The sequence below is a fragment of the Typopeltis vanoorti genome, chromosome 8 (assembly GCF_054136105.1).
Source record: "Typopeltis vanoorti isolate ZY-2024b chromosome 8, IOZ_Tvanoo_1.0, whole genome shotgun sequence".
NCBI classification, from domain to species: domain Eukaryota; kingdom Metazoa; phylum Arthropoda; class Arachnida; order Uropygi; family Thelyphonidae; genus Typopeltis; species Typopeltis vanoorti.
In genome coordinates this window covers 57937641-57964126 of record NC_143556.1, presented here as the reverse complement: position 1 = coordinate 57964126, position 26486 = coordinate 57937641, and the positions used below count along the sequence as shown (strand labels likewise).

General features: G+C 38.2%; 1 protein-coding gene across 3 annotated transcripts in view; it reads right to left on the bottom strand.

The window, feature by feature from the left end:
* Positions 1–26486, bottom strand: part of LOC150104019 (uncharacterized) — a 116065-nt gene that overhangs the window by 74175 nt on the left and 15404 nt on the right. For all 3 annotated transcript variants that reach the window (XM_090396982.1, XM_090396980.1, XM_090396981.1), the window contains exons 2-3: positions 2809–2894; positions 2503–2578 (exon numbers count right to left, since the gene is read on the bottom strand). In XM_090396982.1, coding sequence (XP_090253108.1) covers positions 2503–2536 — 34 coding nt within the window. In that variant the 5' untranslated portion in view covers positions 2537–2578; positions 2809–2894. The remainder of the gene's footprint in view (positions 1–2502; positions 2579–2808; positions 2895–26486) is intronic.

Below are 26486 nucleotides of genomic sequence, written 5' to 3'. Positions count from 1 at the left end.
TCCAAGGAAAATTAATTTTTTCTTTAAGCACAGGAATCAATTTCGGAACAGTTGTCACTCTTTTCTCGACCACGTAAAATTCATGAATAGTTCTTATAATGTCTACATCAAAATCATTCAAAGCTACGGTTTCGATGGTTTTCTTTCTCTGGTGCTTTTTCTTTTTAGGAGATTTAAATTTTGGCTTACCTTCACCTTTTTGATTCCCTATGAATTATTTTAACAGTCAACCCCGATACGCCTGCAATTGCACTTGCACGTTTTATGACTTGAGAAAGGGGGAACAAGGAGACGGACTTCTGACAATTCTTTTTCGCAGAATGTCAGCACATTATTCAATATTCTTTTGCAAGAGCTACTGAAACGTTTAACAACAGAACTTGTTGACTGTACTGGATCCATCATACAAATTAATAATAAAAAAATAATACAAAAAAGCTACAACAAAAATCAAGCTACTACTATACTACAGCGACAGACAAGAAAGCACATGATTTTGCATGTTGGTGACCAATTTGTACATCCTTCATTTCTTTCTCCCCTTCAGCATGAATCGACTATTCGATTCATGCTGAAGGGGAGAAAGGAGAGCCTTACAAACGGTGGGCATACAATAACACCAGAGTTGGATAAAGAAAATGACTACATGATGATTCTGCTGGATTTTGCAAAGGCAATTAACAGAATACCACATGGAACTCTGTTATGCAAATTAGAACAAATGGGGATGTATATGACACTGCTTAATTGGATAAGAGGGTGGCTGCTATACAGATACCAATAGTCACCTGTTTTCATCACAGATACCAAAAGAGCTGAGATGAAAACAGGTGACTAGCACTGAACCTTGTGACACATCATTGCTGTTTAATTTGTACATAAATGATATAGGAAATAACCTGAAAGCAAATATTCGGTTGTCTTTATTTGTCTATACTATCAGCCTATTTACATCATCTGCAACCTATCTACATTACTTTATTAATTATTATACTATCAATTTTTAATCAGCAGCAAACAATTGAATTATTTCTTGTCATTTATGCAAATTAAACAGTAGTGATCTAAGCACAGTATTTTTTGGCATGCTGCTAGTGATCTAAGCACAGCAGCTTTTGGCATGCTTTCTCCTGGATTCTGCTCCTCAATATACTATTCTTTGGTATCTGTCTGTCAGCTACTCTCATATCCATATCACCAGCTTCATATCCATCCCTATTTATTTCAGTTAGCATAGAAGAGTTCCATGTGGTATTCTGTCACATGCCTTTGCAGAGTCCATCACTATCATCATGTCGTCATACCTTTTATCTAACTCAACACAGTAACTCTATTATAAAAAGGCAGCAAATAAATAAGTCATGAACACCCTTCACAAATTCATTCTATCCCCATAGAATATCTTATTCTTATCCACTCATTCCTGAATTCCATCTGTGACCAACTGCAGGTCAAATAATTATTACTCAACCTTCCACATCTTCTCTTGTGCCTCTTTTGTCTAAGTAGCCACTATCTTACACCAAAATTGCTTCATTGAATTGCCTTCCACATCTCTGTCTTTCTGATGACCACCTATTCTTTCTGGCTGCACACACACACACACATACACATTCATCTGTGAATGTGTATGTGTGTGAAATATAGAACATGTCAGTATTGTTATGTATTTCTGTATAAATATGTTTGGAAAATTCTTATTATAAAGAAGTTAATAGAAATTAAAAAAAAGGGAGAAAAGGGAATTTTGTGTGTGTGTGTGTGTGTGAGTGAGTGAGTGAGTGAGAGGGAGAGAGAGAGAGAGAGAGAGAGAGAGAGAGAGAGAGAGAGAGTAAAGAACAGTTATAAATGAATATACATATGCCAAAATGCATCTGGGTGGCAAATTTTATTTTATGACTATGTTGTTTATCTACAGTGGCGATTACTTAGTATATGGTTCATCTGTTATTCCCCCCCCCCCCCCCCCCGAACATAGTGATTATGGCCATGGGATTGGGTTTTCCCGAGTAACAAGACACAAACATATATGGTGGTAATAGTTATATGTACTGTCATTACTGCTATCATATTTGTCTTTGAGCTCAATTTATTCTTAGAAAAACCAAACCCACAGCCACAGTTCAAGACTAACTCAGTGTTTTTTTTTTTGGGGGGGGGGGGATGAATGGATACTGGCATTTCAAACTAAGTCTCCTGGTGGAAGATCAACAATAATAATAAAAGTGAATAGCATTTCCCATGACCATTCCTCACAGCTGTATCTCCATAGTTCAAGCGCTGTGTGTGTGTGCATGCAAGAGTGCATGCGCACGCGCACATACACACAGAGTGTTGGTTAAATTTACATGTAACTCACATTCTAATAGAAGCTAAAACCAATTGAATGTTACTAATTCAACTGCTGTTAATACGTACAATAAATCAAAGAAAGTTAAGGATGTGAGACTATCTCATTTATAGATAAACATAAAATGGAATACACATAGAAATTTTTCTTACTGTAATAATCACCATCAAGGATTTCTGGTGCCATGAAATATATCGTTCCAATAGGTCCTCTGGATACTCTTCGAAGCTAAGAAAAGACAATATCCTCTTTATGAAATTTTAAGAAATGTTAATAAGGTCAGAAAGAAGACAAATAATAGAGATATTTTTACATTATTTCAAATGACTGTTCATTACAATAATGGAAGAATAAATTTTTTAATTTTTTAATTAAAATACAAACATAGTATCTTAATATACAAGGACATAAGTAACAAATTTTATGCTTGCATAAATACTGTTACAACGAAAACATACCGTTGAATTCCCAAAATCACTTATCCAAGCTCTACCACTACTGTTGACAAGAATATTGGTGGTGCTGACATCTCGGTGATAAATTCCTATGGATAACAAAGTGTTCATGATTTTTGCAAAATTATCGCAAAATTATGTATTTCTATTTATTAATTAATTGAGTAAAGTATTTATGACTATTCATTTATAAATCAGCCTTATGTATAGACCTTTCAAGTCACAATGATAATTTAAACTCAGAAACTGAAAAACAAAAAAATCTCCCATTATGAATATTCTCTGTGGTTGTTTATTCCCGAAAGAGAGTACATGGCACTATTTTTGGCCTAATTTCTTTCAAGTCACTTGACGGTTAGACTTATTTCTTCATTACTAGAAGATTAGTGCAATCTCTAGCATCAGTAAACAAGATAGCAGTCAACTTCTACTAATCCTAACTAGTATATAGCATATATGTTCAAGAGTAAGTTTACTGAATTGCAGGATTAAAAACTTGGGTTTCCTTCAAGAAGAGGGAGGGCTACTTATCTGTACCAAAATCACCCAATGCAGGTACTGGTTATAAAAATGCATAGAGAAAGTTCCTCTATTTGGTGATTAGAAACCAAACCTGTAATGGTCTTTCATTTGCCATTCTGGTGTTATAGAAGTTACTACAAGGCCAAGCAGCCACCATAGTATAAATATATTTAACAATCTGAAGGTATTTCCAAGTATTTATATGAAAAGAATAAAAACAATCATTATCAAATGTACAGTATTTGATAATGATTGTTTTTATTTTATTTATTATTATTATTATGCAACCTCTATGAAGATAAGAAACTCATTACAAGAAGTCTGCTCTATATGCCACAAATTCTGTTGCAGCATAGTTTTTATCATTAGGCCATATTTAATATAATAATATCACACTAAACTCATTCATATTTAGAATCTCTCAATCAATACATTCCATGCACCTAATACTTTCCTTAAAAAAAAAATATATACTTCTCTTTCCTTTGTGCATTTGACAGTCCCTTTCATTATTCTATGCTTTCAAATTGCCAGTGCCTATCTACACCCTCTGTGCAAAAAGAAACCGAACTTTTGATAGAAAATTAAACACAGGCCAATTATAATTATTCAAATCATTTATTTCAATCAATATACTCTCCCTCAGCTTCGATACAGCATTTGGCATGGTCAATTAATTTATTAAATGAGGTTTTTATATCGGTTTTTGGGATACTTTTGAGGGTTGTGGTTAATGCCACTTGAACAGCAAATGAAGTCGGGGGAAGAGAAAGAAGTCAAAGGGTGCTAAATCAGGTGAATATGGTGAGTGATCAACACACAAACTTGGTTTCTGCTCAAAAACTGTCTCACAATGTTTGAACAATGAGACGGTGCATTATCGTGCAAAAGTGATCAACTGCCTACATCATGATATTCATGCCATACGCGACAAATTCTCATCCACGAGGCTATCAATTGCTTCAAAACTTCGAGATAAAACTCACCATTCACCGTTTGGCCAGACAGAATGAATTCTTTGTGGATAATGTCCTTGGAATAGTAGAAACAAATCAGCATTGTCTTTACTTTTGACTTCTCCAAGTGCCTTTTTTTCGGATGGCCCTCTTCTGATAGTTCCACTCAGCACTTTGGCGCTTTGTTTCGGGCTCATACTCAAAACACCACATTCCATCACCAGTAATGATTGTTTCAAGGAAGTATGAGTCCTTATGAATGGTTTTAATGAGGTCCTTGCAGTGTTCAATTCAATACATTTTTTGGTCATTGGTCAATTTGTGGGGAACAAATCCGGAATTCAATTTGCGAAGGCCCAAACTCTCAGTCAAAATGTTGTGCACAGTTGATTTTGGAATCCTCAATTCATCTTCAATCAATCTCATGGACGATTTTGGGTTTTCTTTGATGAAATCACGCACTTTTTGGATGTTAACTTCGCTCAGTCTAGTTTTTGGATGGCCCGGCTTTTCATCGTCCTCAAGTGTCTCACGACCACTTTGAAATTGCTTAAATCACTCGTAAACTTGAGTACAGGATAAGCATTCATTACCATATGCTTTTTTTTTTTAAGCATTTGATGTGTTTCAGTAAAACTTTTACAAAGTTTAACACAAAAGTCAATCGCAGCTCTCTGTTTGAAACTCATTTTCTGACGGTTTGTCAAAACACACTGTCACTCTTGGCACTATAACTTGGCTTCTAATTAAACAAATGTTATAAACAGCTGACACAATACTAATGAAGGTTGCTGCTTTCAACAACAAAAAGATACAACAGGTGGCGGCACTAGTTTCTTCTATTTTCAAAAATTTCAATTTCTTTTTGGACAGAGGGTGTATTCAGTAAACAGGACCTCCTAGATTAGTTTTTTAATCCATGGAGTTTTAAGATAATAATAGTAATAATAATCTCCTGCTGATTTAGGACTTCATCATATGCCCCCCCCCTTTTCCCTGCTTATGATACATTCTCTCTCTCAAACTGTCTTCATAGACAATGAATAGTCTCCAGTCTAGTATCATCTTGTCATCAGACCATCATATATCTTTTCTAATGATTTTTATTTCTTCACAATCCATATAAAAGAATGCCACATAACTGAAAATGCTGATCAATATCATAGTGGACTGTTTGCAACAATCCACTATTGCAAAACACTGATGATTGCAAAAGGAAAGAGACTTAATATGGATAAGCCTATGAGAGATAAATTCAAGCAGATAAATTCATTTATCTGCTAAATAAAAAGCACATAAATTCATTTATTGTGCCTTTGTAGAATTATATGTCTTGATGAAGATAGGAACCAGCTTCAATAAATGTCCTCTGTAGTAAGTTATAGCTGCATCTCAGTACATGTTTGGAAGTTTCATTAAAATTAAAATATGTACTTTACTGGATTTGTATGAGTCAAAATATAAATAAAAAATAAAGCAGAATGAGGACTAGATATTTTGCTTGAAGATTTTTGAATGAGTGGAATAGGTTGACAGAGTCAGTTGTGCTTGCCTTATCTGTTAATGGATTTGAGGAGAGGTATGACAGATTGTGTGGATAGTTTGGGTCTCCTGCAATGAGTCTTTGGACTCCATGAAGGTTCCCATACAACAACAACAACAATAATAATAATAATAAAATATATTAGAATATCAATCTTTAAACAATAATATAATAATGTTGAAAGTTTATTTTTCACTTGGTTAGAGTATAATAAAATTAGTTTAATCCTTTATCCAAGTGTGAGCAAACAAAGTTTGTGCCTGAAAGTATCTTCAGGACTGGGGTAAGGTGGTACAACACTAGGACAACTCGTTGCAAAGGTGGAGCAAGATACCAACACTCCTAACTCAGTATCTCCTATAATGCAAAACACATCTCCTTGCGGATGGAATGGGAGTTCATATCTTCTCATCATTGGCCTCTTTAGAGTCAAAAAGTTGCGCTGAGAGCCAGCTTGATAGTAAGAGAGGAGGAGAAAAGGTAGAGTTGATAGTAGTAGGTAGTTAAAGAGGCTTTAGTCGATCTACTTGGTCTTACTCAATTGCAAGCACCAAGCAGATCTCTGACATTTCCTCCCTCCATCCGTTCTTTTTCAGCTTTCCCCGGCCAGTCACCTCTTCAGGTGGCTGTCCGAGAAAAGTGGGTGAAAAAACAAATGAAAGAGGACTCATACATACACATACACACACACACACAGACTAGGCAGATTGGGAACTGAAAGGAGAGGGGAGAGAGCCTGGCCCAAGTGATGCAGCCCACAAGGAGCTGCACCGCCTCGATGTAGGCCTTCGCCGCTCGGGTTCTCAGGTCTTCCCCTTCCTATGTGAACTAGATATGGACATACAAAGGAAGAACTTTAGAAAAAATTGCCCTTTTTTTGGGGGGGGGGCTATACGAGGAATTAGCTGAGGCTTAAATCCTCCTGTTTTCTGTTGTTGTGGGTTCTAAGAATGTGCTCTGCTAACTTCTCTCCACGGGTGTAGTTTAGCATGTACAAGCCTCTGTATAAAGCTAAACCCACGTTGTCTTTTGCGTCAATAAAATCGTTGATTTTTTCTGGGGTTATTTCATTGATATCTTCGACGAAGTAGTCGCTCCACTCTGCACTGACCACTTTGGGCACATTTTTCCCTGTCAGTGTGAGTAGAACATCCCTGAATGTTTCTATTCCATTACGCATTATGGTCACAAGGTCGTCAAAGTCTTTTAGAAGATGCAGAAGTGGTGCATTTGCTTTTGCATAGGGAAAATTTGCTTTTTCCGCCTGGACTCCCTGCTTTTTGTTTTTTAATACTGGCTTCTTTAGGGCTGCCTGGCCTTTTTTGGGTGGTCTCTTCACTGTTAATTTCCATATGTACTGTTGTTTCTTCAACTGTCGTAGTGGAGCCTTCTTGCTGGTTTTTCTATTTATTGTCTGTGATAGAGGTTTGGTTGTTGGTTGGTTTCTCCAGCTTTGCCTGTTTCTTGGCTGCTTCTACAGTTTTGGCTGTTGAATTTTCTGTTACTTTCTTTGTTGGTGTGTCGGATGTGGCGGTTTCTGCCCTTTCATGTGCAGCCTTCAGAGTTGGGAAGTCGTTCATGCCACTGATATTGTTTCCTGATGTAGGCATGTTGGGCGTGATAGTGCCTCCCACTCTTTCGGCGAGGTTTCTGTTTGGACAGGTGTCCACTTTATGGTCTTTTCCGCTGCATTTTAAGCAGTCCAACTGGCACTTCTCCGATGCATGGCCCATTGTGAGGCAATTGCTACATTTCATTTTCGGGCACTGAGCCCTGAAATGCGTGAGTGCACCGCACTTAAAGCATTGTCGCTTCATGCCAGGGTAGCTAACCATTACCCTGGCCGATCCTATCTTGACGAAGTTCGGAATTTCATCCTTCATCATTATGGAGAAGGTGACTTCGCCTGATTTCCATTGGGGGAAGTCAGCGTCCATGCCAATTCGTATATCTCGAACGGCTCCCCACCTCGAGAAGACTTTATGGATGATGTCACTGTCTTCCTCGAGATATTCTAAAGGGAACCGGTCTATTCGTACTTTTTTAGAAGAGCTCCCTACCACAAAAGGATGGAAAATTTTTCCTTGGCACTCGTTTCCCTTCAGTAGTTTATCTCTTGTTGCTGCGTTTGTGCAGACAACCTGATACCTTCCCCCCATAGGGGGTGAAACCAGAAATGTTGTCTGCCCCAATGCATTCAATTATGGTCTTCGCGAATGCTCTCTTATCAATACCACTATGAATTCCGAACCCGATGGTCCTGATTCTCGGAAGATCCGAAGATATTAGGGGAGGCCTAACTATTCCTCCCACTGAGTGTTTTTTCTTGCCCCTGTCCGGGGTTTCTTTTATCTGTGCTGGTCAGTTAAGATCGTGAACTCTTGGTGGAGTCTGTATTCAATTTTAACGTTGCAGAACAGATGCTACGTTTAGCTCATAAGCGTGTAAGAACAGATACTACAATTTGCATGTAGTCCGCAGCTCTCTTTTAGGTCCTAGCCAAAAGGCCGAGAAGCGACCTTGCAGATATGTCTGATGTTATGCATTAAGGGAAGGGCCACTACCCAGACTAGTTTTGACCTTTATTAAGGTCTCTTCAGTGGGAGCCAGGCCCAAGTGGAGATACTAGGCAGAAGCATTGGCAAGTCATCTCTACCTATAGGAGTTTCCAAATGATGTGCCACCCTTTTTTAATAAATTACTCTGGATTTAGAGAAAGATGTTGAAAGTTTATTTTTCACTTGGTTAGAGTATAATAAAATTAGTTTAATCCTTTATCCAAGTGTGAGCAAACAAAGTTTGCACCTGAAAGTATCTTCAGGACTGGGGTAAGGTGGTTAATTTCCTCGTTGCAAAGGTGGAGCAAGATACCAACACTCCTAACTCAGTATTTCCTATAATGCAAAACACATCTCCTTGCAGATATGTCTGATGTTATGCATTAAGGGAAGGGCCACTACCCAGACTAGTTTCGACATTTATTGAGGTCTCTTCAGTGATACTGAGTTAGGAGTGTTGGCCTTTACATGCTAAATTACGTCCGTGGAGATAAATTAGCCGATCACATAATTAGAACCCACAAAAATAGACAGCAGGAGGATTTAAACCTCGCCTAACGTGCTGGCAAGTCAGTCCATTCCTAGTATAGATCTGCCAGACGGGAAGAAAAAAAAAAAAATCTGGTTTGTTTTTTTCTTCTTTTTGTCCTCTTTCAGATTAGAATTTTTGTTGTAAAAAAGGTCTATGTCTATTCCACACAGGAGGGGGTATCCTGAGAACTTGGGCTGCAAAGGCTTACACCGAGGCGGTGCAGCTCCTTGTGGGCTGCATCACCCAGGCCAGGCTCTGCCCCTGCTCTTCTCAGTATTAAACTGGTCATTCAGGTTGAAATTTCAGAATTCACCTAGTTTCTTATTTCTTTGGTTCTGTCTTACAAATTGTAATATGTAATTTTTAATGTTATTTACCAGTTCCTCTTTTTCATGTGGTGCTTCTTTCATTTGTTTTTCCCCACTTTCCTCGGGCAGACACCTGAAGAGGTGACTGACCAGGGAAAGCTGAAAAGAATGGATGGAGGGAGATAATGTCGGAGATCTGCTTGGTGCTGTCATTTAAGTCAGGCCAAGTAGATCGACTGAGGCCTCTTTTAACTATCTACTACTATCCACTCTATCTTTCTCCTCCTCTCTCACTATCAGGCTGAATCTCAGGACAACTTTTTTTAAATCTAAAGAGGCCAGTGATGAAAGGCATGAACTCCCATTCTACCTCAATAAAGGTCGAAACTAGTCTGGATAGTGGCTCTTCCCTTAATGCATAACATCAGACATATCCGCAAGGAGATGTGTTTTGCATTATAGGAGATACTGAGTTAGGAGTGTTAGTAACTTGCTCCACCTTTGCAACGAGTTGCCCTGTGTTGTACCACCTTACCCCAGTCCTGAAGATACTTTCAGGCGCAAACTTTGTTTGCTCACACTTGGATAAAGGATTAAACTAATTTTATAATAATATAATAATAATAAAACATGGAGAGAGGCCAAAGAAACATGCCTCTCTCAAAGAACTTTGGCTATTTTTTTCTGATGTACCCTCAGCACATGAAATTTGAATGGTTTTGCTGTGATCCTGTGTGTGATATAGGAGGGATGGGGGGGGTACATGTAATAGTTCATTTTATATGGGTTGTAGCCATTGGCTAAAAAGGTGTTGCAGGCCCCCTGAGCTCATTTTCAAGAGATTGTGTTATTTACTCAAAGAGCCAGGACTATTTGCTTAAGAGTTTTGAAAATGCCATACTGTTGGGAAGGGGGGGGGTAATTGTTTATGCAAATACCTATCAGTATGAGTGGGTTTTCTGTAGATAGAGAAGGATTAGCATTAGGAAATCATGTCACCAGTGTATCTAAAAAAGAGGAGACTATTGTTGCTTTATTTTCCATGGTAAAGTTTATTTTAGGATGTTGGCTATTAAGATGTGCCAAAAATATATCTAATGTGTCTGGACCATGAGGTCAAACAGCAAACATCATCAACATAGTGTGATCAAACTTGGTTTTTGTGTGACTGTGTTGAGAGCTTGGTTTTCAAAATATATTATTATTATTATTATTATTATTATTATTACTCGATGAGTCTAAGGACTCCTTGGAGTCCTTAGACTCATCGAGGGAGGCCCTAAACATCATATCCACACAACTATTCAACATTCTCACAGTATCTATCATACCTTGTCTTGAACTCATTCACTGTCATAGCACACACAACAGACTCAGGCAGCTTATTCCACTCATTTACCACTCTAAAAGTAAAGAACCCAGCTCTAACACCCTTACTAACCACACTTTTGCCCAGCTTCCATAGATGTCCCCTAGTCCTCCCACCACCAGTCCTGATCTCAAAAATATCCTCTGAATTAAACCTATAGAAACCCTTCAGCAGTTGGAATGTCTCAATCATATCTCCTCTTTTCTGCCTATCAACCAATTTCTGCAACCCACAAATCTTCAACCTGCTTTCATAAAGTTCATTCCATAGACCTGCTATCATTTTGGTCACTCACCTCTGGATCCTCTCAACCTCCTCCCCATCAGGAAGAAACCTAGGTGACCAAATCTGGGCACAGTAGTCAAGATGAGGTCTCATCAAGGCTCGGTACAGAGGAACAATAACTTGCTTATCTCTGCTCGTCAAAGTATTCTTCAGCAACCAAGTGATTTGATGAGCTGATTTAGCCACTTTTGCAATGTGCTCTCTAAACTTCATTTCCCTATCCACCAACACTCCCAAGTCCCTGGCCTCATCAATCTCCTGGAGTACAGTTCCACCAAAGTGGTATACTACTGCTAATCTTTTCACCCCAAAATGCATAACCTTACAGTTTGTCACATTAAATTGACATCCATTCTCCTTAGCCCAGAACTCCAATCTATCCAAATCATCCTGCAAGATTTTGACATCTTCTGCATTCACTATTGCCCTACCCAACTTTGCATCATCAGTGAACAAATGAACTGTTCCTCTTAGATCCTTCCCTATATCATTAATAAACAAATTAAACAGCAGTGGTCCAAGAACAGAACCCTGCGGCACATCACTAGTCACAGGCCATCTTTTGGACTCTACTCCTGAATAAACTACTCTCTGATATCTCTCCATCAACCACCCACCCATCCATCTCACCAACCCTTTATCCATTCCCACATGTTGCAGTTTACAGTTTAGAATTCCATGTGGTATCCTGTCAAAGGCCTTAGCCAGGTCCAGAAGTATCACTGTAAACCCATTACCCTTATCCATTTCAGCCGTCACTGTGTTATAAAACTTGAACAAGTTATTGAAGCATGATCTACCCTTCACAAAGCCATGCTATCCCCATTTTCATACAGTATCTCATTTTCATCAGTCCATTCCTGTATTTTTCCCTTAACTACTTTTTCCAAGACCTTGACAATGACCCTTGATATGCTAATCGGTCGGTAATTTTCAACGGTAGTCTTGAATCCTCCTTTATGCAGTGGAACTATTTTCCCCTCTTTCCACACCTTCAGGACTAAACCAGACCAGAGACTCAGATTAAACAACATGGCCAATGGCACTGATAATTCTTTAGCTGCTTCAAGTAAGACCCGTGCCGGTATACCATCCAATCCCACAGATGTATTCACATTATGGTTCTGTAATAGACTATTCACCTCCACTTCATTCACCACAATTCCTGTATAAACTAATGGTTCCTTCATTCTTTCAATGTCACCACCTGGATGATATACGTTTGCAAAGTGCTCACTCAGTAATTCCACTATATCGACTGATTCAGTGACTTCCTTGCCATCGGCATTCCTTAAAATCATTCTGCCGTGTACAGGTTTTCTTTTACTTGCAGCATATTGAAAGAACTATTTGGGATTCTCTTTAGCTTGCATAGCTAGTTTCCTTTCATAATCCACTTTTGCTTTTCTTACCACGCTCGTTACCCTTCTGGCCTGTGCTTTATACCATTCGTGTGCCTGCAGGTCACCTTTCTCTTTAAATTAACTCCACAGTTTTCTTTTTTTGCAGCTCAAGCTTAATGGTGTTATTCATCCATTTAACCCCTACTTATTTTACTATTCAGACCCTAGGTATACAATCAGCCATAACCTCCTGCAAATGCTCCTTGACCACTTCCCATGCTCTGTCAACATCCAGCCCCTGCAGTTTTACATGCCATGGCACTGAACCAAGCAATCTCCTAAGCTTGTCATACTTGCCAGCACAGTAATTCCACATATACCCTGTCTTAATCAAAAATTCCACACCTTTAGCCACCTCCCAGTTCAAGACCTTATGATCACTCTCACCAATAGGTGGCAACATGGTCATATTCATTACAGTTAAATTCTCAAATGCTATTACCAGGTCAAACCCACTAGTATTTTCTATTACATGCTGTCTAAGATAGTTATCCCTTAGTAACTGAATAAAACCCAGTTCCTTCCTCACATGTGTCCTCTCCTCCTTCCGGTCAATGTTACCATAGTTGAAATCCCCCATAATAATTACCCTCCTTCCACTCATTTCATCAATTTGTTTATGCATACTATCTCCACCATCTATTCCATCACCTGGCCTATAGCAGCACACGACTGTGTATTTTGTTCTGCTCTTCTCAATCTCACACCATCATCATCATCAAATTCCTGCCATGTACCCTCAAGGGGTGTACAGGATATGATAGTACTACATGAAAAAAATTACATCATTACTAACTTCCTATCTACAATTTTCCTCCAAATCAGTCTGTTACTTGTCAAGAACTCCAACATTATCAGATCTTATATTTCTATCATCTAAGGCACTTTGTACCATATCAATCCACCTATATCTTGGTCTTCCTCTGGGTCGTTTTCCTGCCAACCCGACAGAGAACACTTGTTTTGCTAATCTTTCTTCGCCCATTCTGTTTAAGTGACCACACCAACTGAGATTAGCTCTGCTAATGCATTCCTGGATGCTGACAATGTCAAGTTCTTTCCTAATATCCTCGTTTTTAATATGATATTGCCATTGATACCATCTGTTCATGCCTCTAATCTTTCTCGGAACTCCCATATCTGCGGTTTCTAGTCTTTGGTCAAGTGTTTTACGTCTGACCCAGCTCTCAGATGCATAAGTTAAAACAGGTTTGAACACTATCTTGTATACAGCTATTTTAGTGTTCCGACTAATTTCTCTCTTATTCCATATGAATTTATTCAATTAACTTCCTACCATACCAGCTTTGTTGATTCTGTTGTCTATTTCTATATTTAATTTACCATCTTCGGTAAAAATCGTGCCTAAGTAGCTGAAATATTTTACTTGTTCCACAGGTTCTCCATTCATAACACAGTTGACATTTTCAATGATTCTGCCTATTTTCATTGTCCTTGTCTTTTTATTGCTGACCTTCATACCATATCTATTACAACAGTTATTCAATTTAGTCAGAGGATCTTGCAGACTTGTAGCAGATTTATTTAGAACTATAACATCATCCGCATAAAGCAAAAAGCTGACATTAACATCTCCAATTTTGATATCATGTTTAATACCACTTTCCTTCATAATGTGATCCATATAGATAATGAATAACAGAGGGGATAATGTACATCCTTGTCTCACACGAGATTTAACATTAAACCATCTTCCTGTACTTCCTTCAATTCTAACTGCTGACTTACAACTCAAATAAAGACTAAGTATTGCTTGATATAATGCCCCATTGACACCATATAACTGTAGCATATTGAATAGCTTCTCTCTTGGCACCTTGTCATATGTCTTTTCCAAATCGACAAAACTTAAATACAGATCTTTGTTATGTTCCCATGCTTTCTCGACTATTTGTTGTAAAGTGAAGATCTGATCCTGACAGCCTCTATTTGGTCTGAATCCAGCTTGTTCTTCACCAAACTTTTCTTCCACAATTCTTCTCAACCGTTTCTCAAGTATACTTCCATAGAGATCTTGCCAGGAACACTCAGTAGGGAAATACCTCTGTAATTCTGACATTCAGTTTTATTTCCCTTTTTATATATGGGTACTATGAGAGCTCTACTCCAATCATCGGGATTTCGTCCCTCTGTCCAGGCTTTCTGAACTATGCAGTGCAGCCACTGTAAGACTCTTATACCACCATACTTCAGCATTTCTGGTTGAATATCATCTACTCCTGCTGCCTTTCCACATTTCAAGCCTTTGATGGCTTTTTCTACTTCAAGTATGGATATGTATTCCTGACTGCATGTCTGGTCAGTGTTTTTTACCACTGTGCTGTCATCACTGCTTGTTTCATTTAGCAGTCTTTCAAAGCAATTACTCTATACTTCAAGGATATCTTTTTCTCCCATTTTCATGTCACCTTTATCATCTCTAACTCCTTTTACAGCACTCTTTCCTCCATTCCTAAGCTTCTTCAACACCCTCCAGAATATTTTCCCACCTTCTTGATATTTATTTTCTATATTCATGCCAAAGTCCTCCCATGACTTTTTTTAGCTAGTTTTACACAGTGTTTAGCATTCTTGCATTTGTCTCTGATTCTCTAAGAGCATAAGCTGACTTATTTGACAGGAACTTTTGATATGCTTTCTTCTTTTCCTTCACTGCCTCTTTAACTTCCTGTGTCCACCAGGGAGTTCTGATTTTTTTATCCTTGCAGACAACCTCACCACATGCCTCTCTGGCAGAATCAATCAATGTTTTCTTCAGAGGTTGCCACTGAATCTCCAAGGTTTGATTCCTGTTCTCAAACTCTTTCATTTTTTCTTCAATAATCTTTGTGTATTTTAGTCTACAGTTCACAACTGAGAGCTGCTCAACTTTTATTCACTTTAACAATTTCTTACATGTTATTCTTTTCAATATGAAATTCAATTTTATCCTGCTCAAGACTAAATAGTGATCACTTCCAATTTCAAATCCTCTGTACACTCTGTGTCCTGCACCAGGGAGAAAACATCACTATCAACAATAACATAGTCAATGAGACTTTTCTTATTCCTCGCCTCTTCTCTCCATGTGAATTTGTGCACATTTATATGTTGGAACATGGGGTTAGTAATAACCAGTCCATGTTCTGAGCAGAAATCCAACAGATATTTACCATTATTATTAGCTTTGCTCTTTTCTCCAAATTTTCCCAAAATATTTTTGTATGTCTCACAATCATTTCCTACTCTACTATTTAGATCCCCAACAAGGACCAACTTTTCCTTTTTCATTGTGTCAGTTACTTTTTCTAAAGCCTCAAAAAATTCCTCCACTTCTACCTTAGTAGAACCTTCTGTGGGACCATAGGCACAAATAAGTCTCATTGTCCAGTTCCTCACTCTCATATTTGCCCACATTACTCTACTTGAGACTGACTGCCATTCAAGAAGATTAGCCTCATATTTTGTGTTGAATACTATGGCTACTCACACCAAATAGCCCCAAATGAGCTCTTTTCATTATCCTGCGATATAACTTCTATTCTCCTCGGCTGCAGTTCATCAGCTATCATCACATAACATTCTATATAACTTCTATTCTCCTCTCCCCATTTTATTCACTCTATTCCTCCTAAACACACTATAACCTATACATTCTATCCCACTAACTATATCATCTTCCGTCAGCCATGTTTCACTAATGCCAATAACCTGTGGCCAGGAAGAGCCAACCAAGGCCAAAAATTCTTCCTTCTTGTTCCTAATACTCCTGGCATTAGTATACATGAAATGCAGAGGTCCCTTTGTCCCACCCCTATCTTGATGCGTTATTCTAACTATTCCATTCTGATTTCTTGTCCTTAGTACTGGCTCAGGTACAATATATACATTCTTACACTCAACTGTCTCACCGATGTCCACATATCCACTTCCCCCTCCTCCTCCTTGATGGGGGAAGTGGGTGAGCATAGCACTAATTTGTGAACAGATCGGCAGCACTTACATTCAGCTCCCAGAAATCAATGCTGCCATGACCACATTACATGAAGAGCTTTCAGAAATACTCAATCCAGAACTGTGCTGTGTTCTAATCTTCATCTCTGAAAATGCTGGTAGTAAAGAATTTGAAAAAGTTAAGAATTTCCATCTGAAAAAAATCTGCTTCAACAGCAGAGCTGTTCCTGACAACAATTATGACAAGAATGCATAGTAATAACATAACACTCTCAGAGGATGCAATCAACGTGCACATAGTCATGGGCATAATTTTGCCATCGTGTTCATAACAGTACCATTTTTTAAAAATTATGACCAGCATAGAACTTGCACCATCAGTGGCTAACAACATTCAGCTGGATATGGTTCGTATTCTAAGTAAATCCAAATCTCCCAAGAATAACATTCCACAAAAAGAAATATCAGCACTTAGAAAGCTATATAACAATAAACAAATTATTGTAACTAAAGCTGATATTACTGTCATTATGAAGTAATACAGAGTACAATATAAAAAGAAATCAACTGCTTAAAGACTCCTCCACTCAGTGGCGCACTCAGGATTTAATCTTGGAGGGGGCCGAGCGCTCAGGATTTAACCTTTGGAGGGGCCGAGTTGCGTAGACGTTTTGCGAATACACACTACATATCGCATGACCTATAACTGAGCATCTGCAGTGATCGCTAATTCATAAGTAGCACACAACATAAATAAAAAAAAAATGAATTTGAATTAGAAAAAGATTTTTGGAAATTTTTCTAGTGTTTTTTCCTTTTCTTTGGGGGGTGCCCGGGCCCCTTGGCCCCCCCTCTGGGTACGCCACTGCCTCCACTTATCAGATAAAAGACTGGGATCCCACAAAATCCCAGAAGGAAACTGTACAAATTATTTTAAAAAGTAACATCCTGGCCTAATGAAATTACAAAAAACTTGTCAAGTCAAACCACCCCAGATATATGAGATCCCTAAAATTCACAAACTCAATACACCTTTTCCTTCACCCATACACATCTCCCCCAACTACAAACTGGCTAAACATTTATCCAAATCAATTTCCTCCCTTACAGGCAACTCACTCTTATCTATTTAAAAAAATTTTGCAATTTAAAACATTAATAGAAAATTTTAACTATGACAGATTCTGTCATCATGGTCAGTTCTGAAATCACCTCACTTTTAACTATGTACCAATACCAGAGACACTAGCCTCCATAGCTCAGTCAACCCAGAAAGACTTGAGTTCAATTCCTGTCCAGGATTTATCTGGTCTCTTTTGACTACAGATGAGTTAGCCAGTCTCATATGGAGGTAGAGTTTTTCACCTGGAAACTTGGGTTTTTTGTCCCTCAGAACAGGCAAATCAGCCTTATGAACACTCCCAGAACTAGAGTCATAAATACTTAACACCCCATGTAGGGCCCAACCAGTCCTAAAGGATGGTGAAGGAATGGGGAATAAATAAAAACAGAGACACTTGATCTTATTAAGACTACATTCTCCACCCACTGACATAAATGAATTATTCAGATTCACTATATATATATATATATATTATTATTATTATTATTATTATTATTATTATTACGGGTATCTCCATGGAGTCAGTAGACTCATCGCAGAAGACCCAAACTAGCAAAACAATATCTGTCGTATCTCTTCTTGAATTCATTTACAGACGAAGAGCTCACAACTAAGTCAGGCAATGAATTCCACTCGTTCACCACCCTCCAGGCAAAAAACCTTGTTCTGACACCTTTGTTAACCACACTCTTCTTTAATTTCCAGAGATGACCTCTTGTTCTTCCATCACTATCATACAGCTGAAACATTTCCCCTGCATCAATCCTATAAAAACCTTTCAGTAATTTAAATGTTTCTATCATATCACCTCTTCTTCGCCTATCAACCAATCTCTGCAATCCACAAGCTCTCAATCTATCAATGTAGGGGGCATTTTTTATATCACTCACCAACTTGGTCACTCTTCTCTGAACCCTCTCCACAGCCTCCTCATCTCCAAGGAATCCAAGTGACCAGACCTGAGCACAGTAATCCAAATGTGGAAGTATCAATGCTTTATAAAGGGGAATAATAACCTCTTTATCTCTGGATGTCAGTGTGTTCCTCAACAACCAAGTAATCCTATGTGCAATCTTGGACACCTTAGCAATGTGTCCTCTGAACTTCACCTCCCTATCTACCAACACCCCTAAGTCCCTAGCCTCATCAATCTCTTGGAGTACCTTTCCATCAATGTAGTACACAGCTGGTATTCTTTTAATCCCAAAATGCATGACTTTACACTTTTCCACATTGAACTGACATCCATTATCTTTTGCCCATTTTACCAGCTTATTTAAATCATCCTGCAAACTTTCAACATCGGCTTGATTTTTTATTGTGCTACACAACTTTGCATCATCAGCAAACAACTGAATATCTCCCTTTAAGCCATTTCCTATATCATTTATATACAAATTAAACAACATTGGCCCAAGGCACACCACTGGTCACCTGCCTCATTCTTGACTCGGCTCCTCCATACACCACCTTATGGTATCTCTCCCTGAGCCATTCTCCTATCCATATCACCAATTTAATATCCATTCCCATCTGCTCCAATTTGCATAACAGTGTTCTATGGGGTATCCTGTCAAAAGCCTTAGCAAAATCCAGAAGTACCACTGTGTAGCCTGCTCCTTTGTCCAACTCAGGTGTTATTCTATTATGAATATATGCAGGATATTTCCTGTGGAAAGGAAAAATATACAAGCAACTAGATGGAACTGCTATGGGTTCCTCCTCTCCCCTAGAAAACTTCTATATGGAGAATTTTGTAAACCAAGCTATCAACACAGCCACACAAAAACCAACAGTTTGGCTGTATTATGTTGATGATGTATTTGCTATTTGGCCTTATGGTCCAGACACATTAAATACATTTCTGGTGCATCTTAACAGCCAATTTCTTTAATTAAACCCCATAGAAAAATAAAATATGAATAGTCTCCCCTTTTTAGATACGCTAGTGACATGACTTCTTAATAGCTCATTATTCTTCTCTAAGTACAGAAATAAGCTACAGAAATCCACTCATACTGATACGTATTTACATTAACAATTGTACAACCACTCTTCACAACAGTATGTCATACTCAAAACTCTTACTAACCGAGCCAGGCAAATGACAGCTCTTGAAACTGAGCTCAGGGACCTTTGCAACACCTTTTTAGCCAATAACTACAGCCAATATAAAATAGATAAACTATTACATGCAGCCCCCCTCCTACATCAAACACACAGGATCACAGCAAAACTATTCAAATTTCATATGTTAAGGATACATCAGAAAAAATAGCCAAAGTTATTTGCACATATGATCTCCATACCACTTTCATTCAACTAGCTACTTTTATATATTCTCCTACAGATCAGTGACATCCTCTCGAACATCTGGGTGGTGTATGAAGTTCCTTGTGCCTGCCAGTTAGCCTACTTTGGACAAATTGGTAGATCAGTTAACATATGCCTTGAAGAACATAAAAATTATTATTATCCCCTCCCCCATGGAGTCGGCAGACTCATCGTGGGAGGTTCATTCAACTGACAACATATTTATCATATAGTATCTTAAAATCCTTAACACTCCTTGAATTAACAACACATTCCGATAACGTGTACCATTCATTGACAATTATCCATGTAAAAAATCTGCTCTTCACACCTCTCCTCATCATATCCACATCATATTTTTACACAACTTCCAGGAATGACCTGTGGTTCTACCCCCTCTCACTATCTACTCGTTTTATAATCCCCTCTGCATTAATCTCATAAAATCCTCTCAGCAACTTAAATGTCTCAATCATATCACCTCTCCTCTTCCTCCTATCCAAACTCTGCAATCCACATTTCTTCAACCTCTCTCCATAGCCAGCATTCCTAAGTCCCTATATTGTCTTAGTCACTCATCTCTGGACCCTCTCTAATGTTTCCACATCACACTGAAAACCCAGTGACCAGATCTGAGCACAATAGTCCAAGTGTGGTTTGACCAGTATCTTATACACTGGCACAACCACTTCTTTATCCTTGCATGTTAGAGTACTTCTTATCATAGCAGCACTATGATGAGCAGCCTTTGCAACACTAGAAAATATGCCATCTAAACTTCAGTTCTACTGTCAACCATCACTACAAAATCTCTAATCTCATTCACTTCCAGTAGTACGGCACTATCAATATAGTACACAGTCTTATATTTCTGCACTCCAAAATGCAACCCTTTGCACTTATTGATATTAAAACTACAACCTCACTCTTTTATCCAAGTAAAAAGTCTATTCAAATCCTCCTGAAGGGAATTAACATCAGCAGTGCTACTTATAATTCTTCCTAACTTTGCATCATCAGTAAATAACTGTAGATCCCCAGTCAGTCCAAATGACATATCGTTTACAAACAAGTTAAACAGCAGGGGCCCAAGAACAGTACCCTAGGGCAAGCCACTGGTTACTCTCCATCTTTGAGAGACTGCTCCATCATACACAACCTGCTAGTATCGTTCAGAGAGCCATCTCTGATCCAGCTAACAAATATACTTCCTATTCCCATCCTCTGCACTTTGTACACTAACTTATCATGTAGTAATCTATCAAATACTTTTGCAAAGTCTAAGAATATTACTGTATATGATTCTCCCGAACACTTGTTACCTTATCATAAAATGCAAGTAAATTACTAAAACAAGACCTACCCTTTACAAATCCATGCTGACCATCATAAAGAATGCTATATCCATGAACCCAAACCTATATTCTATTCCTTACCAATCTCTCCAACACCTTGATCACAACTGCAGTTATACAAACTGGCCCATAGTTGGAGACTTCTGTCTTAGAACCATGCTATATATTCCACTGCATCATTTACACCAGTATAATATATTATTATTATTACGGGCAACTCCAAGGAGTCGAGATTGGATGGGCAAGAATCTTTCAGAAGCAAGAGATAGAGAGGCATGGAAGTGGACTGTTCATCAGCTGCAACTGTCTTAAAGAGGAGGCCACAGGATTAGATTAGATTAGAATATACGCTGATAAAGTGCTCGTTCAATAATTCCACTATATCCTTTGTCATGGCAGCTAGTCTGCTGCCATGACTACCCACCAGTGTTAATCTGCTATAATTATTCTTCCTCTTGCTTGCTATGTAGCGTAAAAATTCCCTTGCGGTAACCTTGGCCTGACAGGCCAATCTCCTCTCATATTGCACCTTTTCTTTCTTTACCATGCTCGTTACCTTTCTAGCTTGCACTTTATACTTTTTGTAGGTGCGATCACCACCAACTGCTTGTATTTCCTCCATAACATTTTCTTTTCCGGCAAACCTGCTTAATTTCACTGTTCATCCACTTCACCACTTCATCAATATTTATTCACTTAACCCTTGGTATGCAGTCATACATTGACTTTTTCAGATACTGTCTTGTGAGTTTCCATGCATTGTCAACATCTTTGCCGCTCAGCTCATCTACCCAACATACTGATACTAACTAACTACAGAGTTTCCTATAATCACCTGCTTTATATTTCCATGTGTACCCATTTTTGGCAGTGACCTTTTCTTGTTTCATCACTTCCCAAACAAGTATCTCACGATCACTCTGCCGTCATGATATCTCATGACACTGCCGCCGGTTGCTTTGAAGCAAATGGCAGCAGTGTCAACACTTCATTAATAACTATATCTTGTGAAGTTATCACCAAATCCAAAATATTAAAGCCTCTAGTTGCTTCAATCACATGCTGCTTAAGATACTTGTCTCTCAGAAATTCCACAAGTTCGCATTCTTTGTTCCCATACACTATCTCCTTCATCCAGTCTATATTCCTGTAATTAAAGTCTCCCATCAGGGATCACCTTCTTTTTACATGCCCAACTAATTTCCCTAAACATTTCACAATCGGTATTCTCTGCATTCCCTGGCCTATAACAGCATCCTATCAGATATACTAACCTGTTTATTTCAGCTTCATACCACACAGATTCAAAATCTGTGCATGCACTATCAACTTCCACACTTTGCAAAAAACACTTCCTGTGCAGTCATTAACAGCACTCACCCCTCCTCTTTTCACATTTCTATCCTTCTGAAAAATTACATATCCTTCTAGTTCTATTCCCGACATCATATCCTCAAACAAGTTTCGTTTATTCCAATTATTTTTGGGCATACTGTCTTAATCAATGCAACAAACTCAGCTCTCTTGTTTCAAATGCTCCTTATGTGTATAAACATAACAATTGCTGTGTGTTTGAGGCCATTCTACCAGTACCAACGTTCTCTATTCTAGCTGCTATACCACACCTCTCTCTTCAGTCTGACTGCTCGTTTCCCTAATCCTGATTCTGATTACCATTCCTGTTTCATCCTCACCTTTATGCATTCCATCGACTTGTGCTGCTGCTGCAACCACATCTTCAATGTCATATCCATCTTTCTCCTGCCATACAATCTGTTGATTTGTGCTATCCTGCATCACAGGTAGATGCTGTCATTTGATACATTAACTTCTTGAATCTGTGCCTTCTCAGAAAACAATAGCTTTTCTAAATGCCCAACACCAAACCCATTCAAATATAATTCATGAGCTTTATACCATTCCACCTTCCCTTCAAATTCACTCCACAGATTTACAAATTGAATCCCCTTTGCCTCACACAACTCAGCCATCTTACTATTCATTATCTCTGCTCTTCTTCTCAATTCACTGTTGTCATATCTGGGTAACACTACTACGACTTTCCTAACAACACTATTCTTCTTTACCTGCTGCAATAACTTCCTTAAGTTTCTATTAACATTCTTTTTCTCCCCAACCAGTCATTTGTACTGAGAACCACCACTAATTTTGACACCCGGTGTTTCCTTGTCTGCAGTGCATCGGTTATTTGCTTCATGTGCACTTTATTAGTAATCACACCTCTAATGATCAAGTCTCAATACATTGATATGACTTTCTCCTTCTCCTTATCATCAGCTAATCTCTCTTAGATGCTTAATATTGTCTTCCAGGTGTTTCATTTCGCTTTTTATTTTCACTAGTTCCTGCCGAAGCTCTTCTACTATGGTCCCGACATTTGTTCCCATTTCCAATCACTCTGCTCTATCCAGACACTTTTCACATACATTAACGCTTTCCTTCTTCTCGTTCACTCAAACAGTCCACAGATCTTTCACATTTTTGGTGCACACATATAGCAGTTTTCAAAACACATCCACTGCAAAAAATCCGAAGCAGAACCAGACATTCGTACAGAAGCCTTCCATGCACAACAAACAAATAGTAAAACACTATATAAACAAGAAGTTTCAACACCACCACTGAAGGACACTTGTATCCAAACTGAAAAAAATATGCACAAAATATGGTCCCGACATTTGTTCCCATTTCCAATCACTCTGCTCTATCCAGACACTTTTCACATACATTAACGCTTTCCTTCTTCTCGTTCACTCAAACAGTCCACAGATCTTTCACATTTTTGGTGCACACATATAGCAGTTTTCAAAACACATCCACTGCAAAAAATCCGAAGCAGAACCAGACATTCGTACAGAAGCCTTCCATGCACAACAAACAAATAGTAAAACACTATATAAACAAGAAGTTTCAACACCACCACTGAAGGACACTTGTATCCAAACTGAAAAAAATATGCACACAATTTGCGACAAAAAGCAGCACACTATACATTAATTAAAAACACTTTCTTTAGCACAGCTGAAATCTACATCCATGATCATCTGTATGGCAGACCATACTCTCTGGATAGTCCTTCATGTAGGATCAGATGGAGAAAAACATCATTATTACATAACTGTATAAGTCGTTATAGGTCTTAGAGGCTATTCTTAGAATCAGCATCAGCTATGAAGCACTCTTCCAACTTCAACAAATATGGTTGCATTAAATTACCAAAGATCCAGGAGACTATCATTTAAAGACCTAATAGCCAGACTTCTCTAAATTAACTTTGTAGTTATCTGACCCATAGAGGACACCATGTATGGACATTATATGTTAATAACAATTTAAATTATTTCTACAATTACTTGGTTGAGTGCCTGTCACAGTTATTATTGTGCTCTGATGATGCTGGGAAGAAAACCAGTGAAATATTAGTGAGTTTAATAAATGTATTTTTTTCCTCTTGGTGTTGGTTATACTGTTAAGCATTATTATGAATAATGAACAGCACCTAAGCCTTTCTTTACTTCCCCCAAAATAATCAGAATAAGAGAAAAATGGTTGGTGAGAATGATATCATGAAGTGAGCAGAAATGAAAAGATGTGATTTTTTTGTATGGTGAAAAGAAGGGAGAGAGGGCAGTGCTACTGATGATAGTAGGAGAATTGTATCCATAAAGATTGAGATACAAGGAGAAAATAGTGGCAGTGGTTTTGAAGCATTACAATGTGAGGTGGAGGTTGATAATCTGAGATATTTGGGTGTTGCTAAAGAGCAGGGAATATGGAGCCCTGAGAAAAAAGAAATGCCTAGTCAAATTGTTTAATGAGCAAGAGAAGTGTGATCATTAAGGGTGCTTTTAATCATGGCAGTATTCAATGGAATTAAGAGATAGCATCAGGTAATAAGGAGAATGAATTTATTGAGTTGTTAAGGGACAATTATTGTAGGCAATACATAAGGGGGGGGGGGGGAGTAATGATCAAGAGCCTTAGATCTGATCATATCATCAGAGGAGGTGATTGTGAATGGAGTGTCTAATCTTCCCAAGTTGATGAGTGACCATGAGGTGATCACTTGGAGAATGTCTGTGATCATATGAGAATGTGAAGAGGAATATGTGGAATGGAGTGTCAAATATTCTCTAGTTGGCAAGAGTGACCATGAAGTGATCACCTGAGATGTAAACAGTCACATGAGAACTTTTGTGAAGAGGAATATGTGGAACTATAAGACCAGTGATTACGAAAAGCTTAGTAGACAACTGGGAGCTATATGTTGGAAAGAGGGGTTGGGCAGAAAAGAAACAGATGCTGCTTAGGAATTAATCAAGAGATATTTAACAGCAGCAATGTCTGAATGTATTACAAAGGTGAAAAAGCTAAATAAAGCAAGGATAAAATGCATGAATGAAGGAATGAAGTATAAAATCTGGAAGAAGACTACGCTGTGTGGGGGGTGAGACATAAGAATGTTGGTAATAATCAGTTGTATGAAGAGTACAAAGAACACACACAAGACTGTTTTTAAAGACAAAAAGTGCAGTATGAGAGAAATTAGCCAATCAAGCTAAAAATCCTAGTGAGTTATTTTACACACACATGCCAAGTAGAAGAAAGGATGGCTATGGGAGGATAATGTTAATTGATGTCAATGGTAGACTGGTAACTGATGCAGAGAATATTTAATTGAAGTATTCAGTGAGCAGTTTATTAGAGTATTTCATCCTCATGAACATAACATCGAGAGAAGCTGGAGTATAGGAGGTATGGTTGAGGATAGACTAATAGTGGACGAACAGGAGGTATATGAGATATTAATTTGATAGTAATAAGGTTTTGAGAATACACCACTGCATGTTTTGAAGGAATTTGTTCCACTTCACAAAAATAAAAAAAAGGAAAGGGAAAAGACTGTGGCCACAAATTATTGGCCAGTGAGTGTGGTTTGGGGTTGTTGTTACGGTTTTAGAGAAGTTGGTGAGAACTAAAATTCATAACTGGATTGATAATAGCAGTATTCTCTATGATGGTCAGCATGGGTGTGTTAAAGGGGAGGTCAATTTTTAGCAATTTCTTATGGTGTACAACAACAACAACAAAGTGACAAATTCATTGGATAAAGAAGATGCATGAAGAGTGATATAATTAGATTTTCAAAACCTTTGAGAAAATGCCACACAACTTCTTACTAAACAAAAGAGTGGAACTGGATAGAAACTAATGAGCTGAATAAGTGATTGGCTGTCAGTCAGTGGCAGGTTGTGTATGGGGGGAGTAGAATCCCAAAAGAGGAAAGTCATTAGCAGAGTTCTGCACGATTTTGTTTTGGGGGCCATTATTGTTTAACTTTATATGTCAATCATATTGGGACAGGTTTAACTAGAGATATCCAGCTGTTTGCTGATGATGCAAAGTTAGGAAGAACTATGAATAATACAGCTCATGTTG